General features: G+C 41.6%; 1 protein-coding gene across 2 annotated transcripts in view; it reads right to left on the bottom strand.

Annotated features, from left to right (window-relative positions):
• Window positions 1-1,450: 1,450 nt before the first annotated feature.
• LOC138833116 (BTB/POZ domain-containing protein 7) overlaps window positions 1,451-17,498 on the bottom strand; it is a 77,903-nt gene continuing 61,855 nt past the window's right edge. For both annotated transcript variants that reach the window (XM_070031459.1, XM_070031460.1), the window contains 4 exons: window positions 13,828-14,017; window positions 10,222-10,400; window positions 7,813-8,265; window positions 1,451-6,741 (listed from right to left, as the gene is read on the bottom strand). In XM_070031459.1, coding sequence (XP_069887560.1) covers window positions 5,920-6,741; window positions 7,813-8,265; window positions 10,222-10,400; window positions 13,828-14,017 — 1,644 coding nt within the window. In that variant the 3' untranslated portion in view covers window positions 1,451-5,919. The remainder of the gene's footprint in view (window positions 6,742-7,812; window positions 8,266-10,221; window positions 10,401-13,827; window positions 14,018-17,498) is intronic.

Below are 17,498 nucleotides of genomic sequence, written 5' to 3'. Positions count from 1 at the left end.
CACTGTCCTTGAGCTCTTGCTCAAGGCTAGAGCTCTACCACTTTGAGCCACAGTGTCATTTCTGGATTTTTGGTGGTTAATTGGAGATAAGAGTCTCACAGACTTGACTGTTCAGGCTGGCTTCAAAGTGTGGTCCTCAGATCTTAGCCTCCTGAGTAGCTAGAACTACAGCAAGATCGCCTTTGTGTGGGTGTGCACGTGTGTGCCATTAGAGGGGCTTGAGTCTTGCACACTCACATAACTTTTTTTGAACAAAGTTGCTGTTGTATCATTTGATAAAGTTCCATTTCCAGCTTTTTGGTGGTGAATTAGATATGTCTCACAGCATTGCTGCATAGGTTGGCTTCTAACAGTGATCCTCAGACCTCACCCTCTTGAGTAGCTAGGATTGATTACAGGTGTGAGCCATAGATGCCTAGCTCAGGAAAGATCTCCTTACCTACCAAAGTGGCAGGAGCAAAGTGACCAGGGAAGCTTACCTCCAAGCTCATCACTCAGGGTAATCCACAAGTACAAAAATGCAAGCTCACAGCCGGGCGCTGGTGGCTCACGCCTGTAATCCTAGCTACTCAGGAGGCTGAGATCTGAGGATCACGGTTCAAAGCCAGCCCGGGCAGGAGAGACCGTGAGACTCCTATCTCCAATAAACCACCAGAAAACCGGAAGTGGCGCTGTAGCTCAAGTGGTAGAGCGCTCGCCTTGAGCTGAAGAGCTGAGGGACAGCGCCCAGGCGACAAAAAAAAAAAAAAAAAAAAAAAAAAAAAAAAATGCAAGTTCACATTCAATTTTCGTTTTTAGTTTGTGTGTGTATGTGCCATGTGTCAGTACTGTGGCTTGAACTTTATAACTGAAGGCTGACTACCACTTAAACCACATCTCTTCATCCAACCCTTTGGTGGTTAAATGGGAATAAGAGTCTCAAGGACTTTCCTGACTTGGCTGGATTTGAAGTGTAATCTTCAGATCTCTCTTAGTTAGGGTTATGAACATGAGCTACCAGTGCTCAGCGCTTCTGTACATTTTTAAGAGACTCACCCACAAAACACATCTTTTGTGTAAGAGATTCAGAGTTCAACTCCTTCCACCTGAGAAGGGGGAGGGATTTTACAGCAAAATTTCTAAGATGGAAATTATAAGTATTCTTTTTTTTTTTCAGAATCCAACTCTAGGTGCCTGGAGACCCGATTTGTCAATTAAAATATCTCAAATGGGGGCTGGGAAGGTGGCTCAGTGGTAGAGTGCTTGTCTTGCATGCACGAGGCTCTGGATTCAATTCCTCAGCACCACATAAGCAGAAAAAGCTGGAAGTGGTGTTGTGGCTCTAGCCTTGAGCTGAAGAGCTGAAGGACAGCGCCCAGGCCCAGAGTTCAAGCCCCATGAAAAAAAAAAAAAGTAAAATCTCTCAAACATATGTTCCAGTGATATAAGAGAAACTTGATGAGTCAGAATATTTCCACGAAAACTATATATTATTTATTATTATAAAAAATGTTTAAACCTCAAGGAGGAAAACAAGAAGTTTAAATACATCTGTAGATGAAGATTGCACATGCATTGCTAAAACAGACTTCACTCAACTCAGCAGGTTCTATACAAGCCATTTATTTGAAATGCCAACTCTATGTAGGATAAAGTCAGTGTTACATGCTTATCAGTAACGGTAGAAAAATAGAACCAGTGAAAACCTCTGTACAACTGTAATGGTACTCAAAAGAGAAATGTACTGTTTTACAATGCTTCACACAGACGAATTCAAGTTTGGAGGTACCTAAATAAAAATACTATATATTTCTTTAAAAAACACTATGTACAATTGAAGCGTAAACAAGTTTTACAAAGTACTGGTTATGCAGGTTGTAGAAAACACTTGCATAGGACATGAAATCAGTTTAAGAAAAATTTCTGAGCCTTTAGCATTGAAGGCACTTGACTTTATACCAGTAACAGCACAACCACAAGAAATGCAGTGGTGTAGAAGGTCCCACTTCTCCCAAGTACAGACGTGGTACAGACACAGCAGGTGGAGCTCGAGAGCTGTTAGTGTTCAGCCACCTCACCCAAGAGCAGGATTTCCCACGGCCTGCCCAGGTAACCCAGACACAGTGTCACATGCAGGTACACTCAAGGAAGCTTCCAGAGCTTCTCTGATCTCAGACAAAACCTACATAAACACAAACACAAGAAGAGATTTTTTTTTTCAAGACACACACTCACAAATAATCTTTCTACAGAAATGGCCACAGCATTATAATATTCAGAACATGGAAGATAGCTACACAGTCTGAAGGTTTTCTAGAAGATAGAAAATCAAAAGACTCGCTCAGATAGTTACTACATAACGGCTATTGCAATTGATGGGACAGAAGGATAACTGAACATTTCATAAAGCAGTGCTCCTACGTCAGTGTTCTTGGAAAACAGTAAGAAACCTCCCAGCAGTGTGCAGGGCAGCTCTTAGCGAGATTATCAGTACTGAGGTTGGAAAGTAAACCATGTAGTAGCAGTGGACTGCTGTAGACTGGGAATAGCACCCATCCCTGTGGCTTCAGTAGCCACGACAGAGCCACCAGTCGTCTGACCACTTAAGTATTTCCCTTTGAGTTCAGGTCGAAAAACACAAATGCTTTAGAATCGCTAAATAACTATCTTACAAGTGTTTCACAAAACACATTTTTCTCTAAAAGGCCAAATTCAGTATTATGAGCATTCATGTCTTGCAGGGTAGTTATGGTGAGTGTTGATCCTTCAACTCTACAGAAAGTGCCTGAGGTCAGCTTTGAGCCCAGCCGTGTTTCATTCGCTTCCCTGTTACATTCTGCAGCCTCAGCTTCTTCCAAAAGCACAAAGACTGTGCCCAAAGCTCGAACTTGAGCAACTCATGAAAAGAGAACCCACTTACACAATGACAAGTGTAAGTGTTGGAGGAAACTACAAGAATTAAGTCATATTTCAGACAGGGGTACAAAAAGACAAGTATCATGAACTCACTAGAATCCTACATGCCTAATGGGTTTCTGAAATGTCAGGCTAGCTCAGGTCTAAGGACATGTGCCTAGGAAACAAGCCAAAGGATGCGACATTGGGAATTCAAGCGCCCGTGGTTTGAATGATGCTCCTGCTTTTCATGATGTTATGTTTTCCCCTCATGAACCATAAGCGATTTTGAAGTTATTTTTCAAAATCATACAAGTGAAACAATACTCGAAGAAAAGGAACAAGAGTGTCCTTAAGAAATCTGACCACTCTTCTGTATCAGAACTTAAGTGATGGTTCTCTAACCTCAATATACTGTGGGCACTGGAAGTGGTGATTGTCCTAACGGCCTGATTGTCCACGGCCTCAAAAGAAGATATGGTATTTTTTGATTTGGTTCTCATTAAAACTTCTATACCAAGTAAAATGCCAGTTCCTGTGGCCTAAATTTTATACTATACATGACTTTTTGTTCTGAGAGCAATCCTACTCAGACTTCACATTTATCTTAGTACAGCATTAAAAATGACAGATGGGTTCAAAAGCCAGAGGCACATAGCTATTCAACCTACCCTATTAACCACACTTCACAAGATACATGGAAAGTCCACAAACACCTATCCTAACGCACACACAAGCCACGCTTATCTTTTACAAGTCACATCAGTCTACAAGCCCACAAATTAAGATTCCCCTCTGTACACATAGTTTGGCCAGGTAAGCTACTAAATCCTCAAAAACTCGTAAATTAAATAATACCATAAACAGTGGCCATGAATTTTTAAAGTGTTGGGATATAAAGAAACAATAATGAATTTTCAGAAAAATCAATGTGTGGGATCAATAGCACTGGTCCATTATGGGAGAAAAAAATGTTGAGAGATGCTTTTCATCCTTACCCAAATTAGGTTTACTCATTCTCATCTGCAGTACCTGCAGTTACAGCTAATTTAGAATAGAAATCTAAAACTGTAGCAAAACGATTCATGCCAACACATGTAGAGAAACACACATTAAAGAGTATGGTGGAATCATCTCTGGTTTTTAAAACAGACTGAGAATGGGCTTCAAAAGACACCATCATCTATTTATAAGAGTTAAAACTCTGAAAAATGAGGATGGGTCCTATGGTTTTCTATCTCTAAAAAAGGAGCCTTAAAGGCGATGCGAGCTGGCCTACAGCAGATGAGATCTCTGCCAGGCCAGGAGCTCGGTGTGCAGCATGGCCTTGGTCAGCAATGTGCTAGCAGCAGCTAACTAGTCAGGCAGCAGAGACTGATGTGTTTCCATCTGTGTGATTATCTACTGTTAGGATTGTTTTAAGTGTCAGATTATTCCTGAGTGAATATCCACAGGGTAAAAGTAGGAAAGGACCATAAGAGAACCTACAGTTTCAGAAGAAATTATAGAGCTGTCGACACTCAACAGAAACCTATTTACTTCAAAGTGCATGTAATTCATTTATATGGTAGCTTGTAAAGGCTCCCTAGCCCTGCATAGTTTTAGAATGAGTGTGATTCAGTCATATATACACATACATAGAAGAGAGGCTCCCAATACCCTTCCGTGAAGGAATGTTTCGGAAGTTCTCTTTTCTTCTAAGTGCTACGTGTGTACGTGTTTGTAAAAATACAAAGTGAATGCTCAAATAACGTTGAAGTGATTTAAAAACTCATATACTAATATATTTACACTGGATAGTAAGAAAAAAACAGTCCTTAGCTCGTACATTGCCCTTCCAAGGGTGAGGGTTTGGAGAGACCCCATGTGCTCAGTGGTTCAGGAAATGCCAAACCAGTGTCCCTGGAGTTCAAGTAGGACATGTAGTGTTTTACTGAAAAGAATTACCTTGTGTGTTTTTGTTTTTCTTTTTGGTGATAAAGCGTTATGCATTATACAAGAACTTTTTATAGGACACAAAATCCAGACGTACTTTGAAAAACACTGGAAAGAAAACATATGCTTACAAACACCAAATAACATCTGTTAAGATTGAAGCCCTTTTGTTTTTGGTTTTTCCCATAGAAAGCAGGACAACCGAAGGCAGCGGGCGGTCACTTCCCCAGCTCAGGGGAGAGCTGCGTGCGAGCCAGAGAGACCTGTCAGAGCGCCCTTGGTGTGATTTTGCTATTTTCACTGCTTCCTAATCCCAAGGGATCCAATCTCCTTAGAACCTCTTCAAGCAAGTGATCCTGTAATCCACACCACCAGAGTCTGCACAGGTCCCGAACAACATTCACACACACCATGTTTACAAAATAACAACCCAGCGATAGGCTGGGCACCACAGGCTGTTTTTTCTTGAACCTGAAGACTTCAGGACCCTGATCGTACTCCTGCTGGGGGAATGAAGACCAGCTCCCAAGACTTATTAGGGGAAAAAAAAAAATGACATCAGATTTATGGAGACAGAGCAGGAAGATTTTGGAACTAAAACAGTCGCTAAAAAGAGGAACATTTTGATGTGCTGTTCTTTGGAATTTCTATAATTAAAAAATAAACACAGAACTATTTTATAAGAAAATACATCTTAGTGTGCAATCCAATGCACATGGAAACTCGTAGATGAAAGGTAAAATGCAAAAAAGTATGAAAATACAGTCCTTTTAGTGTAACAATAACGCTTAACATACTGATATAAAAAATTAATACAGCTAAAATAAATGTACAAGTGCAAAAAAACTCCATCATTTGTAAAGAGGAAAAAAAAAGTGCCAGCTTGCTTGCTCTTTAAGATGCTTCCCCACACAACTGTTCAAACACAAAACAGACAGACGTGGCATCCAAAATAACTGTTAGCATGCCATGTGGAATAAAACATGTACACACACAAAAACTAGAAGACAACGATGTGAACTGAGCTGGCGTCAGTGAGCCGGTAAGTCGCTGGGTTACATTGTAATGGGATGTTTCACATCTCAGGCACAGAGGACTTCCCAGCTGCTCTCAGAGGGCAGACTTTTTGTAGAGGAAGTCTGGCTTGCTTGGTGACCTCCTTCCTCTGCTTATGGAATCTTCCCTTTCTAGATCTGTGTTTCTCTGAACTGCATGGCCCAGAGACTCACTGTCTGCCAGTCTCCTGCCGGGTTGTTCTTCTGGAGCTTCAGAGCTACATGCAGAATGTGAAGAAGGTCTGTTAGAAGTCAGCCCAAAAGTCAAGTCAGTTTCTACAGTGGTTCGTCCCCTGACATGGGCTGGGCCATTACCAGTGTTTTCTGGAGCTGCTGAAGCAAAGTCTGACCGTGGGGGAGGCTGCTCAACAACATCCAGGCGTATTGGCTCACTCTTCTGTCTGTGAAGAGGCCCATCAGAGGTCAGGGGATAGTCTCTCCTTGCATCCTCCTGTTTTTTAGGAGAGGTCTGACCAGGAAGGTAGGCTGATTTTAAGCCACTTGGTGATGCCTTATTGTGGCTGTACAAATCGGGACCAAAATATCCACCTTGTGAAGGGGACGGGGTGCGTCTGCCAGGAGCAGGCGTGGAAGGTCTGCAAGCAGCGTTTGAGAAGTCATAGAAATCCGGGTATTCCTGCTGATTTTCTCTAGCATCTGTTTTTTGCTCTAGTGTGTGTTTTTTTCGAGACGTGTGTGTATGCCTCTGTGGAACACATGAGAGATGGTGGGGAGGCCCTGGTCCTACTTCAGAAATTGGCTGGCTTAGTTCTGTTTCTACAGCAAGTTCTGGAAGCCTTCTGTCCTTGAGAGACAGTGTGGACACTCCCATTGCGATATCTGGCATCAGGTCATTCAGCAAAGGTGGTTGTGTACACTGAGACAGAGACAAGGAGGGGAGGCACAGTTAAAAAAAAGATCCAACAATTCCTTTTGAAAATGGTTCACTGACCCTGTGCCCTGATTATAAAATACATGCTTATATTTAAGAATTACAAAAATATGGAAAACGATGCTGATGCTGAAAACAAAACTCCTAAAATGCCCTATAATCACTGTTAGCAGAGTCCATTGTATGTATATGTAAGTCATGATTTAAACATTGTTAGATATTTAGATTTCACTTTTGTAAAACTATGACCAAGTCTACCATAAATATAAACAAATTACCTTAAATGCTATCAACCCTTATATAAGTTGGGAATAGGAATCGGAAAAGCAAGACCAGGAACAGCAGAAAGGGGACAAAGGACAATAATGTGACCAGGTTGTCTATTAGTCCATCACTTCCAATAATTCACATTTAAATAAAGCTTTTGCCTCAACAAACAGATGTATGGTCTTTTTTTCAAGACAGCATGACAGCGTAGGGAAGACTTAAAAAAAAAAACCAAACAGAAGCTCAATCTCTACAGCAGTGCAAATCATGAAAAGAATCCTCTCATCACTACCTACTTGCTCTAGGGACTGAGGCTCTGGGCCAGATCAGGATCCGATGATCTGGCCAGAGAAGACATGCATGGGGACTAAATTTCTGCCCATTTTCTTAGTGCAGAGACTCTGTCACATAGTATACTTGGCTGTAAGTTCCCTTTCTTGTCCCATACCAAAGACATTTGGTAGAATAACAGGTTTCATGGATATCAAGGACAGATTCTATATATGTGCCATGTCTATCTGTATTGCTCAGATAAACTTAGTTTATGTGATCCTAACAAATAAACTTAGAGACCTTGCCCTACTGTAGTGTACAGTAGGTATATAGTATTTCTATACTTCCAAGTTTCTTTCTCCTGTTCATGCTTACTTCCTGGCCCTCAAGGGTATGCTTTCAGATTGTAACACTGGCTTCTGCTGAATCCCAGTAAGGCTCTTGAGGCCAAGTGACTAGCTCCTAATATCCCATAAACCTCTGGTTTGAGGCAAGTTACCCCAGGTGCTGACTTACCACTTGTTTCTCAGATGCCATTGCTGCTGAGGCAGCAGCAGCTGCAGCAGCAGCAGCAGCGACTGTCTGTCTCCCCAGTCCTGTTGTGTTGGTACAATCAGGAGGTGCTGCTTTAATACCTGGCAAATAGACTGGGGGAGGGCCAGCTTTAGGAGCTGTTCTAGAGTGAAACAGCGAATGGTTACAGGGGTAAGAAAAGGAACGTGAAGGGTGCTGACTGGGGAGTCTTTGTTTCCAGCCGGCTTTGAGCTGGTTATGAATTGGGGTGACTGGAGGGTGGTATGGAGGAGGTGGAGGGGGCAAAGGTGGATGGAAGGCCACAAAAGAGTCCAGGTCTGTAAACATGGTTTCTGCAGTAGGTGTACTGTTAACACGACATCTCCCAGGCTGCCTCAAGGTCAACAGTGGACTTTCATCCCCAAAACGTTCATCAGGAAAGAACTTGTGAGGATTCTAAGAAATAAATTTGAAAAAAAAAGAAAGGATATTAATTAGATTTCATAGATTTATAGGTTGAGTTAAGCAAGGTACCTAAGAAAACTACATTCAGCAGGAGTAAAAAGGTTTAATATAGCCTAAGAAAAAAATTACTTTAATGATAGTACAGGACAGAGTGAAGCTTATGTAGCCCTAAGACACAACTATTGAAAACTGCTCATGACTATTCCAGGAAGTCACCTCGTACGAATTATTTGATAAAACAAAAAGCAGTAATAAAATCTAATTCAAATAGGTCACAGCTAAGAAAATAAGATGAAGCAGGGCGCAGGTGGCTCACGCCTGTAATCCTAGCTACTCAGGAGGCTGAGATCTGAGGATCGCGGTTCAAAGCCAGACCAGGCAGGAAAGTTTGTGAGACTCTTATCTCCAATAAATGGCTAGAAAACCGGAAGTGGTGCTGTGGCTCAAGTGATAGAGCGCTTGCCTTGAGCTGAAGAGCACAAGGACAGTGCCCAAGCCCAGAGTTCAAGCCCCACAACTGACCAAAAAAAAAAAAAAAAGAAAATAAAAGAAAATGAACTTTATGAAATCAAAGGAAGCAGAGACCTTTAGTTGAAGATCTTTCTAACGACTTCCTGACACAGAATCTTTACACTCTCCATAAGAAACAACTGCAATACACCATTTCTTTTTGTTAAATATATATTTTTTATTGTAAAGATACTGTACAGAGGGGTTACAGTTACATGAGCAAGGGCCCATTTCTTATATATGATTATGTAGGTTAAGATTTTGATAAAACATTCTATGAAAATATTTCTATACAATTATGGCATCAAATTAAGTTGCAATTTAAAATGACAAAGGAAACAAAAACTAGAAGAAAACCAGTCTAGAAATATAATCAAGAACCTAAAAATAGTCTGCTGCCTTACCAAGAAACACCAAGTCACATTTATCCTTGGACAAGGGTCAGGATGGATGGAGTCTGGAGTTAGTGGCAAAAAAGTGTTCAAACCACTTGACCAGGCAAAATTAAATTTTATGGGGCTGAGAAGGTAGCTCAGCGGTAGAGTGCATGCCTTGTAAGCATGAGGCCCTGGGTTCGATTCCTCAGCACCACATAAACAGAAAAAGCCGGAAGTGGCGCTGTGGCACCATTGGTAGAGCACTAGCCTTGAGCTGAAGAGCAGAGGGACAGTGCCCAGACCCAGACTGGCAAAAAAAAAAAAAAAAAAAAATTTATTTAAGGATCCAATTTAATGGCTATGATTATACTACTTTACAAATCCTATCTACCTACTCATTGTACCTATTCATTAGTAGAAATGAGTTTTTATTTTCTTCTGCTAGATTAAAAAAAATTTCTTCCATGATTTGCATGTTTGCAAAAAGTTATAAGGTATATATATAGGAGAGAGGAACAGGGGGAAGGAAACAGGGGAACAAAAATCAGGAAAACCTCTTAAGTATGGTAGAAAGCTAAACTCTAAATCCAGTGGTCAAGCCAGAGAGTGAGCCAGTGAGGTTTGGAATGTTCTTCCTCGGCCATCTCTGTGGCCATCTCAAGTGGTAGAGTGGCAGCCTTGAGCACATAAAAGCCAAGTGGACAGTTGGGTACTGTGGCTCACGCCTGTAATCCTAGCTACTCAGTGGCAGTCACCAATCAGATGCTTGTCATGTCCCAGGGACATAGCCACTACACATAGTATTCCCTATCTTCACAACAATCCATCTATACAGAGGGAAAGGAATGCTCAGAGTGGTTAAGTAACTGGATTCCAGTGAGCAAGTTGGTAAGCAGAAGAGCCAGTTTTAAGCTGGTCTACTCAGCCACGTATCTTTCACCAGGCAGTGACAGGGCACATAGAAAAAAAAAAGAAAACCCAAAATTCCTTAGGATGTTTCAACACGGCCTGACTGATGATCAAGGGCCAACACCTTACAACAGCAATATGTGTGTCCTACCTGTAAAAGCTCTGCCGCAGCATCTGCAAGCCCAAACTCTCTCAGTACTCGAATCTGGATTTCATAGCTGACAGTGGCACCCTCACCGCAGTTGAGTGCATAGGCTCTCTGCACCTGTTCAGTGTGCCGTAGTTCCTGCAGGCGCCTGACCATGTCTTTCATAATTAGGAGACGAGGAACTGGAAAGAGAAAAACACCATTAGACAAAATTCCTGACCTATACAAGACTAATCTATGAGCACAAGGAAAAATGCATATGCTTTGTATCAAAATCTCTCTCTCACACACACACACACACACACACACACACACACACACACACACACACAAAGGAAAAATGCATATGCTTTGTATCAAAATCTCACACACACACACACACACACACTTACTTTTTTGCCAGTCAAAATCTCTCACACACACACACACACACACACACACACACACACACACACACACACACACACACACACACACACACACACACACAAAGGAAAAATGCATATGCTTTGTATCAAAATCTCACACACACACACACACACACACACACTTACTTTTTTGCCAGTCCTGGGGCTTGACCTCAGGGTCTGGGTACTGTCCCTGAGCTTCTTTTGCTCAAGACTAGCACTCTACCACTTGAGCCATAGTGCCACTTCCAGCTCTTTCTGTTTATATGGTACTGAGGAATCGAACCCAGGGCTTCATCTGTTCTACACAAGCACTCTACCACATTCAAATATTTTTATTTCATTATTATTTGAAGGTCTCGGTAACTTGGGCTTATACTCACGGCCTAGATGCTGTCCCTTAGCTTTTTTGCTCAAAGCTAGTGCTTTGCCACTTAAGCCAAATCTCCATTTGTGGCTTTCTGCTGGTTAATTAGATAAGAGTCTTATGGATTTCCCTGCACCAACTGGCTTCACATTATGATCCTCATATCTCAGACTCCTGAGTAGCTAGCATTGTAGGCATGAGCCACTGGAGTCTGGCAAATTTTTAGATACTATTTTAATTTCCTATCAACAATATCAATTTATATGCCTCTATTTTTCAAGGTTTTAAAATTGCATTGTGCCCAAGAAAAAGCTCCCAAATTGTGTTATTTTAGACCACAGCTTAAATAAAACTTGACTTGCATTTGTCTGAATGTCAAGACATGTAGTGTAATTGACACAGTGCTTGCCTAGCAAATGCAAGGTCCTAGGTCCAAATTTCAACACTGCAAATAAATATATAAAGTTCTTTTACTCAAATTGTTGTTTTGGCACCTGACTATGCAACAGGGACTCAACTTGGGTATTTAGATGCACAGAATGGAAGACATGATCCCTGTCCTCAAAAGGCTCTGGTTTCAGTGATTGTGAACTGAACAGGCACAGTATAAAAATGAGCAAAGAATATGGAAAATAAGGCACAAGCAGCCAGCTCCTAAGTAGAAGTACAAGTGTGAAGTGTTAAGAGGAGGCTGGAACACAAATAAAGGTAGAACATAGAGAAGTACCAGTAGTCATGCACATGGGGATGATAGGATCAGAGCTGTAGGCTGTGGCCTGAGGGATGCCTCAAGCTGGCAACCTACTTTGTCAGGCCATGGGGCTTGAACTCTGGGCCTGGGCTCTGTCCCTCAGCTCTTCAACTCACGGCTAGCACTCTACCCCTTGAGCCACAGTGCCACTTCCGGTTTTCTAGTGGTTTATTGGAGATAAGAGTCTCACAGACTTTCCTGCCAGGCTGGCTTTGAACCGTGATCCTCAGATCTCAGCCTTTTGAGTAGCTAGGATTACAGGCTTGAGCCACCAGCGCCTGGCTGGCAATCTACTTATGTAAGTTTCACTGGAACACACCTATTTTTTTTTTGGTATTATCTATGTCTGTGAGAGATGAGTAGTTGGATAGAGACTGTATGTCCCACCCATAAATACTAAGATACTTAACGTTCCTTTACTGAAAAAGTAAAGGGATATAAAGGGAGATAGGAGGATCCTCATATCATCAGATTTAAGGATTATAGTTCAAAGGTAGCTTGGAGAAAAAAGACTTTTATTTCCAATTAAACAGCAAAAACCTAGAACTAGAGCTGTGGCTCAAGTGGTAGAGTAGCAGCCTTGAGTACATAAAAGCCAAGAGACAGCTGGGCACTGGTGGCTCACACCTGTAATCCTAGCTACTCAGGAGGCTGAAATCTGAGGATTGCAGATGAAAGGCAACCCAGGCAGGAAAGTACATGAGACTCTCATCTCACCAGAAAACCAGAAGTGGCGCTGTGGCTCGAGTGTAGAGTGCTAGGTTTGAAGATCTGAGGGACAGTGGCCAGGCCCAGAGTTCAAGCCCCATGACCGACCAAAAAAAAAAGCCAAGGGACAGTGGCCAGGCCTTGAGTTCAAGCCCCATTATAGGAATACACGTGTACGCACACATGCACGCATGCACACACACACACACAACCCCACAAAACAACATTAACAACAACAACAAAACTGAAAGAGTTCCCATCTCTGTGGAAAGGATAGGCTGGTAGGAGAATAGGCTCAAAGTGGTAGAGCACTAGCCTTTTTTTTTTTTAATTTAATCTTATTTGTGAACATACTGTATAGAGGAGTTACAATTACATGGGCAGGATAATGCGTACATTTCTTACCAAGCATTGCAGCCTCCTCCTTTGTTTACCCTTCACATCCCTTCCCAGCCTCCCCCCTCCCCCCCATAGAGCACTAGCTTTGAGTGAAAGAACTCAGGGACAGTGCCCAGGCCCTGAGTTCAAGCCCCATGACCAAAATAAATAATTCAACACTGTTTTTGAATTTCTAGTTTTCAATGGAAGTGATTTTATTCTACAGGGCATCTGGCAATATCTAGAAATATAAAAAAAGTTTCCAAACCAATGTCACAAGAATAAGGGTATGTGTGTGTATGTGTGCTACTGGCATGTAGTATGTATAGGCCAGAAACACTGTTGAATACCTAGCCATACAGCCCCCTAATATTCAGAATTATCCAGTTCTAGGGTTGAGAAATCTTAGGCTAAACTGAAAAGCTTATGGTAAATAATAATTACTCTGCTGGGCACAGTGGTGTCCATCTATAGTCCCAAGCTACTTGGCAGCCAGAATCAGGAGAATCACATGAGCCTATGAGTTTGAGATCAGTCTGGATAAGGTACTACTACTACTACTACTACTACTACTACTACTACACACTCTCTCTCTCACACACACACACACAAAGATTTTAATATTAACAAAAATCTTAGCTCAGAAGTATTCTTTAAGGAGAATAGGCATAGAAAGAATTGAAATGTGGAGAAGAGTAGTATACAAAAAGGGCTGGGAAGGTGGCTCAGTGGTAGAGCACTTGCCTTGCATGCCTGAGGCCCTGGGTTCGATTCCTCAGTACCAAAAAGAAAAAAAGCTGGAAGTGGAGCTGTGGCTCAAGTGGTAGAGCCCTAGCCTGGAGCTGAAGAGCTGAAGGACAGTGCCCAGGTCCAGAGTTCAGACCCCATGACCGGACCCCCCCACCCCCCCCAAAAAAAAAGCTGGTGATCACTAGCAATTACAAAAATCCGTAAGATCCATCATTTAACTGTGAGGTCTGACTAAAACAATGCCTTACCTGGAATTTCATTGGCTACAACCGAAGGAGGGCTTGACTGGTTACTGCTCATCTGCTGGTGGCTGATCATGTGGCAGCACTGTGGCACGGCATTGCTGACCATATAGAGAGTGTCTGGAACGTTGGACATTCTAACCATTCGCAGTCTCACAAGGTCTGTCTGTTCCACCATCATCTCATCCAGGACTGACTAAAATAATAATAATTCAGAATAAACAGAATTTGTCAACTTTTTTGTGTTAATATTTATAACAAGATTACTACATTTAATAAAAGGTGAATTCACTTATTGTTGCTCATTTATGAAGTTTAAAATTAGTGACAAGGGGGCTGGAAAGGTGGCTCAGTGGTAGAGCGCTTGCCTTGCATGCCTGAGGCCCTGGGTTCGATTCCCCAGCACCACATAAGCAAAAAGAAAAAAAGCAGGTAGTGGCGCTGTGGCTCAAGTGGTAGAGCGCTAGCCTTGAGCTGAAAGCTGAGGGTCAGCGTGCAGGCCCATAGTTCAGGCCCCACGACCGGACCCAAAAATAAAAAAATAAAATAAAATTAGTGATAACGAAGTGGCACTATGGTTCAAAGTGGTAGAGCGCTAGCCTTGAGCACAAAAGCTCAGGGAGAACACCCAGGCCCTGAGTTCAAGGCCCATGGCTGACAAAAAAAAAAAAAAAAATTAGTGATGAAAGAAGCCAAAAATAGTGGTACATGCCTGCAATCCAAGCATTCAAAAAGCTAAGGCAAGGGCATGAGTCTGAAGATATCCTTATGAGGCAAGATTGAGTTTATGGATAGCCTAGGTGAGAACAGTGAGATCCTACTAAAAACAAAAACAAATGAAAACCAACCAGACAAAAAACCTACTAGCTATTATGGAGGTGGATATCAGGAGGATCACGGTTTGTGGCTAGCCTAAGCAAAAAGTTATCAAGACCACATCTCAACCAACAAACTGAACATGGTGGTATATGCCTATAATTTTACCTACACAGGAGAAATAGGTAGGAAGATAAGGGTCTAGGTGGCTACAGGAGGTAAAAGCATGAGATTCTATTGGAAAAATAACTAAAGCAACAAGGGGCTGGGAATACTTGCCTAGTAAGTAAGAGGCCCTGACTTCAAACACATATACACATACTGGTGAAAAGGAGAAAAGTACTCCCTTCTGAAAAGATATAATTATCTTTTGAATAATTTCCTCTAAATTAGAAGATTTGAAATGAAAAGATTTGAAAGATATAAAATTAATCAGAAACGTTATACATGAAATTATTATAAAGAAAACAATGTATCTATATGATGGGTATCAAATCTAACAAAAATGCTCAAAATATAAACTATTAAAAGACTGACACTAAATTTAATGAACCTAGAAAGAAGCCTTTGTCAAATTAGTTTCATATTCATCTATGTCACCAAATTACAGAATGACCCAAATGAAGTAATATATGAACACTTCCCACTTTTACTAAGGGGGAAAGATTATCAAATTTGGAATGCACATAGCCTTCTGCAGCATAGAGGAAGAACTCTAAAGCCTTCTGATGAAGCTTCCTCTGGAGGTTTTTTTTTTGTACTGGTACTGGGGCTTGAACTCAAGACCTCTGGGCTTTATTAAGGACTTTTTCATACAAGGCTGGTGTTCTACCAGCCTCACCTCCATTTCTGATATTTTTGCTGGTTATTTGGAGATAAGAATCTCACAGATTTGTCTGCTCAAACTGGCTCTTAATCACAATGCTCAGATCTCAGCCTCCTCAGTAGTTAGGAATATAGGTGTGAGTTACAGTTGCTGGGCTTCTGATGGAGTTTATTAAAACTTGATCTTTTAAGGGCTCAGCAACATCAAGCACTTAAGTCAAACAGACATTTCACAAATCCTTTTATTCATCTTATACTAAAATTTGAAGAAATACATGAGAAAGCTTTTATGACAATAAATTCTATATCCAAATATATTTAGTTTGATACATTTATTTCAAAAGCTTACTGGTTATTTCTGACTTTTAAGGATTAATAGATCCAAAGGCCACCTTAAAGTTCTTATGTGTGAATACATCAAATAAAACTACAGTGTTTCGGGGCTGGGAAGGTGGCTCAGTGGTAGAGCGCTTGCCTTGCATGCCTGAGGCCCTGGGTTCGATTCCTCAGCACCACATAAGCAAAAAGAAAAAACCCGGAAGTGGCGCTGTGGCTCAAGTGGTAGAGTGCTAGCCTTGAGCTGAAGAGCTGAAGGACAGCACCCAGGCCCAGAGTTCAGGCACCACGACCGGATAAAAAAAAAAAAAAAAAAAAAAAAACTACAGTGTTTCATTTTTACAGTGCCATATTTTCCTGAGGAATTCTTTATATTACAGTATCCACAATGAAACTGTTTACTTAGGGGCTTGCAAATTTATCTTAGTTTGTATGCCTTAAAAGCTCAACAACATTCTGTACCTTTTTCTAGTATGTAAGTTTATCAGTTTTGGTGAGAGTAAGGGGGAGCACAGAAATGGGGGGGGAGGGGACAAAGGATGAACAAATGCAGCAGTAGTATTCACTAGCTACTATGTTGAAAATGAATTATACAATGTGAGGGAGGAGCGATTGGGAGGGAAAAAACTGTGAGAAAATGAGGGAAGAGGTGACATTGTTCGAAAAGAAATGTATTCGCCGGGCGCCAGTGGCTCATGCCTATAATCCTAGCTACTTGGGAGGCTAAGATCTGAGGATCATGGTCCAGCCTGGGTAGGAAAAGCTGTGAAGCTGTTATCTCCAATAAATCACTAGAAAACCGGAAGTGGCGCTAAGTAGTGAGCGCTAGCCTTGAGCTGAAGAGCTGTGGGGCAGCACCCAGGCCCTGAGTTCAAGCCCCATGACCAACAACAACAAAAAAATGAAATGTACTCAAGCTTGGAATGTGGCTTAGTGGCTTTCCTACCATGCACGAAGCCCTAGGTTTGATTTCTTAGTACTACATAAACAGAAAAAGCTGGAAGTGTTGCTGTGGCTCAAGTGGTAGGGTGCTCACCTTGAGAAAAAGAAGCTCAGGGACATTGCCTAGGCCCTGAGTTCAAGCCTCAGGACTAGCAAAAAAAAAAAAAAAAAAGTACTCAATACCCGACTTACGTAACATTTGTAACCCCTCCAAACATAGCTGTATATAGCCTTTACAAAAATTAAAAACAAACAAATAAAACCCACAACAGCAAAGCAGGTAGATGTTTGTGGCCCATGCTTATAATGCTAGCTACTCAGGAGGCTGAGATCTAAGGATTGTGGTTTGAAGCCAGTCCAGGGAGACAAAAGTCCACGAGACTGTTACCTCCAATTAACCACCAAAACCCCCCAAAAAACAACAAAAAAGGGAAGTGGAGCTGTGGCTCATTAGGTAAAGCACTAGTTGTAAGCTTTTAAGAACCAGAGCCCAGGCCTGAAGTTCAAGCCCCAGAACTAGCCTTGAGCTAGTTTAAAACAAACAAAAAAAAAACCCTCAATGTAACTTCCAATGGTCAGCTACTCTGGAACCATGTTCCAAGAGATCATGTGTGTCTTTGCTATAGAAGTCAGATAAAATAAGTGGTTTGCTTTCACAACATTCTCCTACCTTAAGATCATAAAATACAATGATTTCAGTAAAATGACAGCAATTTGCAAGTCAATTGGCAATGTATCTGAGAAAAGTTCAGAATGAA

This window comes from Dipodomys merriami, unplaced genomic scaffold (assembly GCF_024711535.1).
Source record: "Dipodomys merriami isolate MVZ:Mamm:240054 unplaced genomic scaffold, mDipMer1.0.p SCAF_200, whole genome shotgun sequence".
NCBI lineage: Eukaryota > Metazoa > Chordata > Mammalia > Rodentia > Heteromyidae > Dipodomys > Dipodomys merriami.
Note: the sequence above shows the minus strand (reverse complement) of the source record. Positions and strands in the feature narration are given on the sequence as shown.